The 14,343-nt window shown below is 43.0% G+C and overlaps 1 protein-coding gene across 9 annotated transcripts in view; it reads left to right on the top strand.

Annotated features, from left to right (window-relative positions):
• The first annotated feature begins 1,497 nt into the window (after nt 1–1,497).
• OS9 (OS9 endoplasmic reticulum lectin) overlaps nt 1,498–14,343 on the top strand; it is a 28,516-nt gene continuing 15,670 nt past the window's right edge. For all 9 annotated transcript variants that reach the window (XM_005571372.4, XM_005571375.4, XM_015431125.3 and 6 more), the window contains exons 1-5: nt 1,498–1,676; nt 2,103–2,279; nt 3,456–3,519; nt 3,641–3,717; nt 3,948–4,046. In XM_005571372.4, the coding sequence (XP_005571429.1) occupies nt 1,515–1,676; nt 2,103–2,279; nt 3,456–3,519; nt 3,641–3,717; nt 3,948–4,046 (579 nt within the window). In that variant the 5' untranslated portion in view covers nt 1,498–1,514. The remainder of the gene's footprint in view (nt 1,677–2,102; nt 2,280–3,455; nt 3,520–3,640; nt 3,718–3,947; nt 4,047–14,343) is intronic.

The raw sequence follows: 14,343 nt of genomic DNA on the forward strand, positions 1-14,343 counted from the left end.
TCTGTGGCCTAGGCTGGAATGCAGTGCAGCAATCTCAGCTCAAGGCAACTTCTGCCTCCCAGGTTCAATCAATTCTTCGGCCTCAGCCTCCTGAGTAGCTACAGGCGTGTGCCACCATGCCCAGCTAATTTTCGTATTTTTAGTAAATACAGGGTTTCACCACATTAGCCAGGCTGGTCTTGAACTCCTGACCTCAAGTGATCCGCCCACCTCGGTCTCCCAAAGTTTTGGGATTACAGGCATGAACCACCGTGCCCAGCCAATTTTTAAATGTTTTATTTTTGGTGGTTTTTTTTTTTCCCCACTCCGTTGCAATTTATGTTTCCTCTCATTTGCTTTTTCCTTCTTGTTTGTTTTTGTTTCTTACTTGTATATTAAAGTCCTTCCTTAAACGTCTAATGATCTCTGGCTATTTATTTTGAAGAGTAAGAACACTAAAACGCTGATTGGAAAGTGAAATGAGGGCTGGGGCACCTAGGCCAAAGTCTTACATGTGGAATTCATTATAATTATCTACATCATTAAGAGAATTCTGATGAGGGTATCTTTGGGATTTTTCTTTGGAGCTGGTGAGATTCCCCAGAGAGGATTTTCCAAAGGTATAATCAGGCTCTTGTTTACCTTTGTTTCGTAATCAATATTCTCAAGTTTGCTAAACCAGTTACCATTCTTCGGTTCGATTTCCAGCTTCCAAAATGTTGCTGTTGTTGTCTCCTTTCCCTTTCTTACGGCCTGGAGAGTAATACATAATTCCACCTTTAACTGGAAGCCCCTGTATGTATGTATGTATGTATGTATGTATGTATGTATGTACTCACTTATTCGAGACCCGGTTTCGCTGTGTTGTGCAGGCTGCACTTGAACTCCTGGGCTCGGGAGATCCTCCTGCCTCAGCTTCCGGAGTAGCTGATACCACAGGTGCGTGCCACCGCGTCTGACTGCCCGCATTATTTCTCTAGGATAGTTTTTTTGGAGGTCAACTGCAGGATCGTATAGGAAGATTTTGACACAAATTTTCTTATTGCCCCGAAGCAATATGTATATATGAAAAGAGGTAAGCGTCTGTATAATAATTATTTGTTTTGCAACAAGCATTGAATAACTTTCACGGGCACTGCGCAAGTTACCTATCTGCCTCAATACTCCGCCCAGCGGTGGGCAGGTACAAACATCTGAAAAAGCAATGAGATGCGCATGACATTTAGGCAAAGACAGAGGGCAAACATAAAAGGGCCAAGCGCATAGACCACGCCTCTGAAATTGGGGTAGGCGAGAGGGGTTTGATCTTGTCGATGATTGGCTGGTCTCTGACCAATCACAGACCGCAATTGATTTTTCTAATTGTCGTGATCCACCTCCCCGGGGCCTTGAAGCTACGTTTACAAATAGGAATAGGGTACGTGGGAGGGATAGAACATATAGCCAATAAAATCATGTGGCGCCGATGGGCGTGTTGAGGCCGCTGCCAGGCTTAGGGCGGAAACAGATTCTCTGGATAAGCGGGGGAACGAAAGATGGCGGCGGAAACGGTGCTGTCCAGTGTGTTGGGACTGCTGCTTCTGGGACTCCTGTTACCCGCAAGTCTGACTGGCGGTGTTGGGAGCCTGAACCTGGAGGAGCTGAGTGAGATGCGTTATGGGATCGAGATCCTGCCGTTGCCTGTCATGGGAGGGCAGGTGAGAGGCGTATAAGGGGCGAGGGTCCGGGCAGAAGAGGAAGCGAGTAAGAGATAGAGGAAGAAGGGCAGCTCCCGAGTCTGGGGCTGGAGCCTACGGGAAATCGGGAAGAGTAGGTATTGCTTTTACGGTGATCCCTGGGGATCGCAGACTGAGACCCATTCTCTAGGGGCCAGGAATTGGGAGAGGTGGGGCTTCCCGCTGTCAACGTTCAGGTCTCAGTTTACTATCGAAACACCGGGACTCCGTTCCCGTGGAGAAATGGGAGCGCCCTCTCGCCTCACCCACTAAATACAGCTGGAGAGCTCGTGGCTTATTCTGTCTTCGACTGAGCTCTTCCCCAGGGTCTGAAGAGGGATTTCGTTGTTTTCCCTGATCCCAGCCTTTCTTTGCTTCCTTGCCCCCCGACCCTCCCTTCTTTCCCAGAGCCAATCTTCGGACGTGGTGATTGTCTCCTCTAAGTACAAACAGCGCTATGAGTGTCGCCTGCCAGCTGGAGCTATTCACTTCCAGCGTGAAAGGGAGGAGGAAACACCTGCTTACCAAGGGCCTGGGATCCCTGAGTTGTTGAGCCCAATGAGAGATGCTCCCTGCTTGCTGAAGGTGAAAGGGACTGGGTTAGATAGAATGAGGGCTTGGGAACTAGCAGTTCATCCGAGAACTGTAGTCCAGTGAATGAGGCAGGATCTAGGGGACCTGTAGTGGTTAAGAAGACCATTGGAGGAGTAGACAGATTACACGGACAAGAAAGAAGCAAAGAATCCTGTAACCATTGATGACACTTCGCTGAATGTAGGAGCAGGTTAGGATAGAAGATCTCAGAAAAGGCCGGGTGCGGTGGCTCACGCCTGTAATCCCAGCACTTTGGGAAGCCAAGGCGGGCGGATCACGAGGTCAGGAGATCGAGACCACGGTGAAACCCCGTCTCTACTAAAAATACAAAAAAAAAAAAAAATTAGCTGGGCGTGGTGGCGGGCGCCTGTAATCCCAGCTACTCGGGAGGCTGAGGCAGGAGAATGGCGTGAACCCGGGAGGCGGAGCTTGCAGTGAGCTGAGATCGGGCCACTGCACTCCAGCCTGGGCGACAGAGTGAAACTCTGTCTCAAAAAAAACCAAAAAACAAAAAACAAAAAAGAAGATCACAGAAAAGGGCTAACGCAAGACTGAGGGTCTGCGTCGGGTAGGAGGAGTACTTTCTTAAGCCTACCTGCTAAAGTCACCCCCTGCCCTATCACTCCACTCCAGTATCCAATTTTATTTTCGTCGTAGCACTTTTCATGATCTGAAATCATATTAACTGAATCAGTTTGTTTATTTTCGGTCTGAATCCCAGCATTAGAATGTAAACTCCATGAGGTCAAATAATTTATCTTGTTCATAGTTGTATTCCCAGTGGCCAGAACAGTGCAAGGAATGTCCAAGAAGTTCAATTAATATTTAATTTTGGGTTCTTCTATGTTTCCCTAATATGATTGCTTCAGGGATACCATAATTTCTTATCTTTATGGAGGGGAAATGAGGATTTAAAAAATCTTTTAAGAGGGAGGAATGGAAAGACCACAAGTGGAAAATAGACTTTAGAGATAACTCTCTACGTCACAGAAGGAAAGCAGCCCTCCCTCCTTACTGAAAGTCTGGAGAATTGAGAGTGGAAGTGAAGGGAAGAGAATTGAGTGTGCAAGTAGATGAGAGGCTATGTGTCTTGGAGCCAGGAGACTCTGATTCCAATAAAAGACGTCTGCACCCCATCCCCCTGATTGTTTAATTTTTAATTGTCAGACAAAGGACTGGTGGACATATGAATTCTGTTATGGACGCCACATCCAGCAATACCACATGGAAGGTAACTGCCTCCTATGTTTTCCTTAAGCCCTCAGCATCGTATCGTTGAAGGTAACCTGCCTCCCCAGTTCCCTCCTACTCTTCTTAGGGGTAACAGTGCTTCTCTGTGGCTTCTCTTGCAGATTCAGAGATCAAAGGTGAAGTCCTCTATCTTGGCTACTACCAATCGGCCTTCGACTGGGATGATGAAACAGCCAAGGTGGCAAGAGTGTGGGATTCGGGGAGAAGGGGTTCTGGCCACCGGCTGAAAGCCCTGACAAGAAGGGGAGGGTCAAGATTAGCTGATCTGTTTCTTGGGGCTTGGTGGCCATTAGGACAAAGCTTCCTGGGGGGCACAGGCCATTCTTTTGTCTCTGTGAGGATGCAGTGCCATCCTTCCTCTTTGCTGTCTTTCTCATCTCCCCCACTCCTGCCTCATGTCTTCTCCAGGCCTCCAAGCAGCATCGTCTGAAACGCTACCACAGCCAGACCTATGGCAATGGGTCCAAGTGCGACCTCAATGGGAGGCCCCGAGAGGCCGAGGTTCGGGTGAGTCTTGAGAGAGGAAGTTGACACTCCCATAGGGACAGTTCAGATTCTAAGGGAAGAGAATTGCATCTTATAGTCAGGGGGCTCCCTCCGAGATTTAAAACATATTTCCAGCAGGGCATGGTGGCTCATGCCACCAGCACTTTGGGAGGCCGAGGGGGGCAGATCGCCTGAGGTCAGGAGTTCAAGACCAGCCTGACCAATATGGTGAAACCCCATCTCTTCTAAAAATACAAAAATTAGCTGGGTGTAGTAGCGGGTGCCTGTAGTCCCAGCTACTCAGGAGGCTGAGACAGGAGAATTGCTTGAACCAGGGAGGTGGATGTTGCAGTGAGCCGAGGTTGTGCCACTGTGCTCCAACCTGGGTGACAGAGTGAGACTCTGTCTCAGAAAAGAAAAAAAAATAGCAAAAACACATTATTTCCAGGCTGGGCGCAGTGGCTCACGCCTGTAATCTCAGCACTTTGGGAGGCCAAGGCAGGTGGATCACCTGAGGTCACGAGTTCAGGAGCAGCCTGGCAAACATGGCAAAACCCTGTCTCTACTAAAAATATAAAACTAAGCCGGCCATGGCTGTGGGCACCCTGTAATCCCAGCTACTTGGGAGGCTGAGACAGGAGAATAACTTAAACCTGGGAGGCGGAGGTTGCAGTGAGGTGAGATCACGCCATTGCACTCTAGCCTAGGTGACTAGAGCGCAACTCTGCTCAAAATAAAATAAAATAAAACGTGTTTCCAGCTGCCACCTGGACATCATTACCTGGATATTCAGAGGCACTTCAAGTCAACATTTCCCAGATCCTCTTCTCCATACCCCCAACCACACTTCATCTTTTTCCCACATTTCTCCTTTTTGTCGCCTCAGCAATAAACCTGAGTGCCATCCTTGACTCTTTCTTCTCCTCTGCATTGTCCCTCCTTTTATTTATTTAATGGCTCTTCAGTGAGGTCTTGCTGTATATGCAGGCATTAGGCTGGGCTCTGGGGATACAATGGTGAGCAAATGTGCAGCCCCTGCCCTCACAGGCTGCATTAGAGGGGAACACAGAATCATAGAAATGAGTCTATAATTATCAACTAAGAAGTGAGATGAAGGAAAGGAATCTAGCTCTCTCAGAGTAAATAAAGCCCGTTTTTCCTACTTCTAGATATCTCTCAAAACTCTCCTATGCTTTCGTGTGGTCGGTACCTTCACTCTTGCCTGCATCCTTGCGAACAGCTTCTTTACAAGTGCCTCTGATCTAGTGGTCCTTAGCTGAGTGGAGGCAGGCAAATATAGAATGCAAAAAGTTCCTTAGGTCATTCTCATGTATTCATAAATATACACACCTGTAAAGAATTACATGACACCTGTCAGAGTTATCTTTCCATAATGCAGATTTGTACCTGCAGTCGTGTGCTGGTAAGTGTTGGACACCCAGATCTCTGTGGGTGTGAGAGGGAACCCCTGATTTGTAACGTTTGCCAATATCTGTGGTAAAAATACTCCCATGATGCCCAAGTCAAATGATGTTAACTGTCTTGCAGCATTCTCCAAAACTTACCAGTTGGTTCCAACACACCTGTAAGTCTGCATCACTTCTTCGTTCAGTCCTGAAAAACCTTCAGTGTTTCTGCCTTGCACAAAGGCTAAGATCCAAATGTTTCAGCACAGACCAGGGTGGTAGCAGTGGAGGTGATGGGAAGTAGTTGGATTCTGGATATATTTTGAAGGTAGAGCCAATGAGATTTGTTGATGGTTTGGATGTGGGATAGAATCATGGATTACTTCAAGATTTGTGGCTTGAGCAACTGGAATGATGGAATTGTAATTTACTGAAGTGTGAAGGAACAGGTTTGGGAGAGGAAATTAGGTTGGTTTTGGATATTGAAGGTTGAGGTGCCTTTAGACATCCTAGTGGTGATGTCCAGTTGACAGTTGGCTCTGTGATTCTGGAATTCAGGGACAAGTTCTGGGATAGAGATATAAGTACTCATTGTATTTCTGCCACACTGGCCTTTTTCTGTCCTTCAAACCAGTGGGTCTCATTGTTCCCTCTGCCTAGAGCAGTCTCCTGCAGATGTTTGAATGATCAGCCCCATCCCCTCATTCAGGTTATATTCAAGTGACAATTCCCAGGGAACCTAACATAAGCAAACAGACACACATACACACACATGCACCTATTGCTCCTGTCCGAGTAAGCATCCACAGTGTTTTGCATTCTTCAAAGCATGTATCATTACTTGAAATTACTGTATTTGTTTAATTTCTGTCTTCCCTCACTAAGATAAGCTCTGGGAAGGCAAGGATGATGTCTGTCTCGTTTTCTGCTGTATCCACAGCTCCTGGAACAGTGCTTTGCTCAAATAGGTACCTAGAAATTATTCAGTGAATGAATGAAATGAATGACAAGCCAGTTCTAATGTCACCTTTCTTGATTAACACAGAAAATTAGTTAGTTGTGTTCCTTCAGCACTTAATAATACAAGCATCCAAACACATATATAATCCGTTATAGCACTTACTTCATTGTATTCTAGTTATTCCTTTGGGTGTTTGTATCTTCAGTTGGCCAAGAACTGAGGTCAAGACTGCATAGCTTCCTCATCTCTGGTGAACATATGCTCTGTGCCAAGCACTAATAGAAACTAGGAACAAAAAGGTGGATGAGACGTAGTCTTGCTTTCAGGAAACATGTTAAATAAACAGCCACAACAAGCAGGATAAATGCCATGAGCAGTGAAGTGCAGCCTGCAGGGGAGCACACAGTCAGGACGGAGTCCAGGGTAAAAAGGAGGCCTCTTGGGAAAAGTGACCTTTGAACTGACATTGGAGGATGAGGAGTTAGCCTAGCAGATGGAAAGGATGGTGTGGGGAAGAAGAGGGCATTCCAAATGGAAGGTGCGCTAAGTGCAAAAGGCCTGGAGACAAGAGGCAATGGACTATCCCAGGAACTGACAGATATTCACAGGGACTGATGGGGATAATCATGGGAAGAGGAGTATAGGAGATGAGTCTGGGCAGTTGGTAGGGGACAGGTCACGAAGGGCTCTGTAGCTATGATGAGGAGTTTAGACAATCCAAGAGACAGTGGTTGGGGGAGGCAATGAGGTATCTGAAGCAGAATGATGACATATTCAGGTTTGGATTTGAAGGTCCACTCTAGCTGGAGTATAGCAAAGATTGAGAGCTCACTTAGGCAGCTGCAGTAATCCAGGTATGAAATAAAAGTGGCCGGGGAATGAAGAAATGTGAATATTTGGAGAGAGATTTAGGGGGCAAAATCAATAGAGTAAGAAGGAGTCAAGAATGATTTCCAGGCTTCTGGCTTGTGCAGTTAGATAGACGGTGATTCGTGTTACTGAGATAGGTATAATGGGAACAGGAGTAGGTGTGATGAAGGTAAATGGTGAGGCGATCAGGTAGAGATTTCCAAGGAGGCTGTGGATCTCTGGGTCTGGAGTTCAGCAGAGAGATCTGAATTGAACCCAGAGGTGGGGAGTCATCCTCGTCTCAGCTATAACTGAAGCCAAGGTATGGATGAAATCCCCCAAGGAAACAGTATCTAATGAGAAAAATGGGACAGAACTTCAAGGAAGCCAATATTGAGAGCATGGGAAGAAGAGGGCTTTGCCAGAAGAAGGGGCCAGAGAGGAGGCTATGGTGACATGGAAATGAGGAAGGACATATCTCAAGGGGAAATTGGTCCATGGTGTTGGCTGTGCCTGAACCTTCAAGGAAGAGGAGGATTAAAAACTGCTTGTAGGCAATCATAGTCATTATTATTTTAATAAAGGCAAAACATGTACATGGAAATAAAAAATCCAGACAGTAGAGAAGAGAGCCAGATGGAAAGTATAAATCCTCTACTCCCAGGCACTCCTGAGCAGTCCTTTGGTTGGACTTAATGATAGACATCATTGGTGATCTTTGCTGGGGCAATTTGAGCAGAGTGGTGAAGATGAGGTGTTGAGAAAAGTGGTGAAAAAGTGGAACTCAGCAGGGCATGGTGGCTCATGCCTGTAATCCCAGCACTTTGGGAGGCCAAGGTAGGCAAATCACTTGAGGTCAGGAGTTCGAGAACAGCCTGGCCAATATGGTGAAGCCCCATGTCTAGTAAAAATACAAAATTAGCTAGGTGTGGTGGTGGGTGCCTGTAATCCCAGCTACTTGGGAGGCTGAGGCAGGAGAATTGCTTGAACCCAGGAGGCAGAGGTCGCAGTGAGCTGAGATCGCGCCATTGTACTCAAGCCTGGATGACAGAGTGAGACTCTGTCTCAAAGGAAAAGAATGGAAATCTTTGAAGAATTTTGGCTATGAAGGAGAGATAAAAGGTAAACATTAGTGAGAGGTGCTGGGGGATTGAGAGAGGGGGCATTCTGTGTTTGGTGTGTGTTTTAAGATAGAATAGATTAGAACATGTTGAAGGCTGTTGGGTGAATGTTAGTGGAGAGGAGGAGAGGGAGGTGAAGATACAGTAGAGAGAATGAGAAAAGAATATGGGCAGGGCTGGGATGCAGAATCCTGGGAGAGCAATTTGCCTCAAAAGGAAGGTCTAGGGTCGTAACTGGAAGTGTATTTGCTAATGAGTCTGGAGGTTTTGGTGGCAGAAAGTTGAGGCCATTCCTATCTGGTTGCTTCTAGTTGTCAGTTCTTATGCCACTTGCCTAGGTGATCAAGTAAAGCCCCTACTCCAGGGCAGGCACTGTGACCTGTTGCTGGCCTGATGCCTCCTCAGTAGGAAGAGCGTGCATGTTGTTTGTTGAAAGTGCAGTCTCTATGGGGCTAGGGAACAACTGGTTAGCTATGTGGAATTAAATAAATTTCTATTTATTGGTGTGTGTTTTAAGATGCAACAGACTAGAATATTTTGAAGGCTGTTGGGGGGATGTTAGTGAAGAGGAGGAGAGGGAGATCAAGGTGTAGTAGAAAGAATGAGAAAAAAATGTGGACAGGGCTGGGATGCAGAACCCTGGGAGAGCAATTTGCCTCAAAAGGAAGGTCTAGGGTAGTAGGCCAATTCAATTCTTATCAAGTAAAATTCTAGAGATATCAGTTTTAAGTTATAAAACATATAATTATACCAAAAAAAAAAAATGTCATAGAGACCCATAAATTCACTGCCAAATTAAACAGATGTTAATGTTTTGCCTGATTTGCTTCAGATCTCTGGTTTAAAAAAAGGAATAAAATACTTATGCTAATAGCTAAAGCCCACCTTCATATTTAATCACTCTCCCTCCTCACCAGAAACAACCACAACCCTCACTACGCTTGTTTTGTATTTTTATTAATGGTATATACGTATTACAGACAATAGATAGTGTTTTGTATTTTAAAATTGTACATCAGGAGTATCAACTTGTTTTTTTCACTGATCAGTGTGTTTGCCACTCCATGGCATGACGTGGAGCTCTGGTTGAGTGATTTTTTTCTTTTTTTTTGGAGACAAAGTCTCGCTCTGTCACCCAGACTGGAGTACAGTAGCACAATCTAGGCTCACTGCAACCTCTGCCTCCTGGGTTCAAGTGATTCTGCTGCCTCAGCCTCCTGAGTAGCTGGGACTATAGGCACCCGCCACCATGCCCAGCTAATTTTTATATTTTTAGTAGGGAAGGGGTTTCACCATGTTGGCCAGGCTGGTCTTGAACTCCTGACCTCAAGTGGTCCACCTGCCTCAGCCTCCCGAAGTGCTGGGATTACAGGTGCGAGCTACCATGCCCAGCCTGGTTGAGTGATTTTAATGTCTATATTGTGTTTCATTGCTTACTTACCCATTCCTCTGTTGATAAACAGTTGGGTTTCAACTCTAATGCCCTTATACACAGTGCTGCAATGTAGGTCTTATTGTGAGTGTACAAGAATTTCTCCAGGGAAATACCTAGAAAGTAGAATCACTGGGTTACAGGAGTGTATGTTATTGGTGAATTCAATTTTTTGTTTGTTTGTTTTGTTCTGTTTTTCTGAGACAGAGTTTCACTCTTGTTGCCCAGGCTGGAGTGAAATGGCGCGATCTTGGCTCACTGCAACCTCTGCCTCTCAGGTTCAAGCGATTCTCCTGCCTCAGCCTCCAGACTAGCTGGGACTACAGGCGCCCACCACCATGCCCAGCTAATTTTTGTATTTTTAGTGGAGACGGGGTTTCACCATCTTGGCCAGGCTGGTCTCAAACTCCTGACCTTGTGATCCGTCTGCCTTGGCCTCCCAAAGTGCTGGGATGACAGGCGTGAGCCACCATGCCCAGCCCTCAATTTTTTTAATGATTGAAAAAATATATAACCTAAAAGTTCATTCTAACAGTCTTTAAGTGTACAATTCAGTGGAAACACTCACAATGTTCTGTCACCATCACTACTATTTCCAAAACTTTTTTCATCATCCCAAACAAAAATAACTATTTCTCCCTCTCCCAGACTCTGTTCTACTTTCTGTCTGTATCAGTTTCCTGTTTGAGGTACTTTATATGAGTGGAATCATACAAGATTTGTCCTTTTGTGTCTGGCTTATTTCACTTAGCATGGTGTTTTCAAGGTTCATCCATGTTGTAGCATATATCAGAATTTTATTCCTTTTTATGGCTTAATCATGTTCCATTGTCTGTATATACATTTTGTTTACCTATTTGTTGATGGATGGACACTTGGGTTTTCTTCTTTTGGTTATTGTGAATAATGTTGTGATGAACATTGGTGTTCAAGTATCTGTTTGAGTCCTGTTTTCAGTTCTTTTGGGTCTGTACCTAGGAGTAGAATGTGCCTTATGGTAATTCTAGGTTTAATTTTTTTAGGAACTGCTGAACTGTTTTTCCATAGCAGCTGCATCATTTTACATTCCTAGTAGCAGTGCATAGGGTTCCAGTTTCTCCATGCTATCTCCATCACTTATTTTCCTTTCTTTTGTTTTCTTTTTCTTTTTTTTTTTTCAGTAATAGCCATCTTAATGGGTGTGAAGTAGTATCTCATAGTGGTTTTTGATTTGCATTTCCCTAGTAACTAATGATGTTGAACATCTTTCATGTGCTTGGTGACCATTTGTATATCTTTTTTGGAGAAATGTCTATTCAAATCCTCTGCCCATTTTTGAATTGAGTTGGTTTTTCTTGGCGAGTTGTGAGAGTTCTTTATGTAATATATTCTGAATATTAATCCCTTATCAGATCTATGCTTTGTAAATATTTTCTCCCATCCTGTGGTTGCCTTTTTACTATCTTTTGTTTTGCTTTGTTTTTTGAGACAGAGTTTCACTCTTGTTGCCCGGGCTGGAGTGCAATGGCGCAATCTCAGCTAACTGTGACCTCCGCCTCCCAGGTTCAAGCGATTCTCCAGCCTCAGCAGTGTCCTTTGGCACACAAAAGCTTTTAATTTTGATTTCCAAGAGTTTTATAGTTTTAGCTCTTAAATTTAAGTCTTTGATTCATTTGAGGTTAATATTTTTTTCTTAGAGATGGGGGTCTCGTTATGTTGCCCAGACTAGCCTTAAACTCCTGGGCTCAGGTAAGCTTCTTACTTCAGCTTCTGAATAGCTGGGATTATAAGGGTGTGCCATTGTGCCCAGCTGCTGATTTTGAGTTAATTTTTGTATATGGTGTAATTTTTGCATATAGTACAACTTCATTGTTTTGAATATGGATATCCAGTTTTCCTGGCACCATTTGTTGAAAAGATTGTCCTTTCCCCATGGAATATTCTTGATATCCTTACCAAAAATCAATTGACAATATATGTGAGGGTTTATTTCTGGCCTTTCTATTCTATTCCATTGGTAAATATGTCTGTCTTTATGCCAGGATCACACTGTTTTGAGTATAGTAGCTTTGTATTAAGATTTAAGTCAGGAAATGTGAGTCCTCTAACTTTGTTTTTTTTTTTTAAAGATTGTTATGGGTATTTGGGATCCCTGGAAATTCCATGTGAATTTTAAGATTTTTTTTCTACAAAAAACACCATTGGATGCCTTTCATTTATTTTTCACTCCTAATCACTCTAAAACTTCCAGTACTATATTGAATAGAAATGAAAAAAGTGTCTATCCTTGTCTTGTTCCTAATCTTAGGGGAGAAGCTTTCAATGTTTCACCATTGAGTATGATGTTAGTTGTGGATTTTTCTTATATGGACTTTATCAATAATTGAAGACATTCCCTCCTGTTCCTAGTTGATTGTTTTTTACATGAAAAGGTTATTTAATTTATCAAGTGCATTTTCTGCATCAGTTGAGATGGTCATGTGGGTTTTTTCCCCTTCAGTCTATTAATATAGTGTATGACATTGATTTACCTATGTTGAACCATCCTTGCATTCTTGGAGTGAATCCAACATAAATCATGATGTATAATGCTTTAATATGCTGCTGAATTTGGTTTGCTACCATTTAGTTGAGGAATTTTGCATCTGTATGTATAAAAGATATTAGTCGCTAGGCGTGGTGGCTCACACCTGTAATCCCAGCACTTTGGAAGGCCAAGGCAGGTGGATCATCTGAGGTCAGGAGTTTGAGACCAGCCTGGCCAACATGGTGAAACCCCGTCTGTACTGAAAATACAAAAATTAGCTGAATGTGGTGGAACCCACCTGTAATCCCAGCTACTCAGGAAACTGAGGCAGGGGAATCGCTTGAACCTGGGTGATGGAGGTTGCAGCGAGCCAGGATTGCACACTGCACTCCAGCCTAAGTGACAGAGCAAGACTCCATCTCAAAAAAAAAAAAAAAAAAAAGATATTAGTCTATTGTTTTCTTGTAGTGTTTTGTAGTAGTATTGTCTAGCTTTGATACTATGGCAATGCCAGTCTCACAGAATAAGTTAGGAAGGCATTCTTTATAAATTTCAGATTTAATTATTTTGTCACCTACATTCTGTCTATCTATACTTTGTCTTTTTTGTTTATAGTGTCTTAAATGAATTTTAATTTAAAAAAATTTAAATTCCAATATAGTCAAACTTATCAGTCTTTTTCTTTATACCTTGTACATTTTATGTTTTTTATTTAATCCTTTCCTATTTACTATTCATTTTTTTGGGGGGTTTCTAAAAAAGTAGAAAAGTGTGAATAGAGTTTCTCATACTTTGGACTACAATTCAATACAAATTTATCTTAATGTATGTTATAAGATTAGGACCTAGATACACCTATTTTCCACAGTTGCCCCAGCACTGTTTATCGAATACACCATACATTCCTCTCTGATTTGTAATGCCTCCTCAGTTATTTACCAAGTTCTCAAATATATGTGCATTTTCTTCTTGGCTTCTCTTTTGTTCCAATAGTCTATCTATTCTTATGTCATTACCACATTGTTTTAATTACTATAGCTTTTTCATAAATCTTGGTATATGGTAGGATATACTTGCCTTTATTCTTCAAAACTGTCAGGCCTATCATTGGTCAAGTTCTATTAAAACTCCTTTTGGGGATTTTGGTTAGAATTTAATTTTAGACTGATTTGGAGAGAATTGATACTTTATAATATGAAGCCTTCACACACTATGAACATGTTTGTTTCCATTTGCTTGTTGTCCTATACTTTAGTAAAGTTTTAATTTTCTCTAAAAATTCTTGTACATCTTATGTGAGATTAGTCTTAGATACCTTATAGTTTTTATTTTTGTATTGTTTGTGTATACAAATATTTCAAACATACAGGACCTTATAGTTTTTTGATTCTATTTTAAATAGCATCTTTTACAAATTTCATTTTCTTTATTGTTATTATTATTTGAGATGGGGTCTTGTTCTGTCATCAAGGCTGAGGTGCGATCTTGGCTCACTGCAACCTCTGCCTCCCAGGTTCAAGTGATTCTCTGCTTCAGCCTCCCGAGTAGCTGGGATTACAGGTGTGCACCACCATGCCCGGCTAATTATTGTGTTTTTTTTAGAGAGGGGGTTTCACCATGTTGGCCAGGCTAGTCTCAAACTCCTGGCCTCATGTGATCCACCCTTGGCCTACTAAAGTGTTGGGATTACAGGCATGAGCCACCGTGCCTGGCCAAAAATTCCGTTTTCTGATTGTTGCTGGCACATGGTCACATTATTGGTTTTACATGTTGATCTTATATTCAGCAACTTTTTTTGAACTCTTTCATTTTTAGTAGTTCACAAATGCTTGTGGATTTTCTGTATAGATTATTATGTCATTTGCAAGAGAGACAGTTTTGGTTTCTTCCTTTCTAAGTCTTATACATTTCATTTTTCTTATACCTCAAATGCAACAGAAGTGGCAATGATGGGCATCCTTGACTTGTTTCTGACTTTAAAGGGGATGCTCCTGAAGTTTCACTGTTAGCATGATGTTTTCCTGCGGCTTTTTGCAGATACCT

This window comes from Macaca fascicularis, chromosome 11, assembly GCF_037993035.2.
Source record: "Macaca fascicularis isolate 582-1 chromosome 11, T2T-MFA8v1.1".
Classification (NCBI taxonomy): Eukaryota; Metazoa; Chordata; class Mammalia; order Primates; family Cercopithecidae; genus Macaca; species Macaca fascicularis.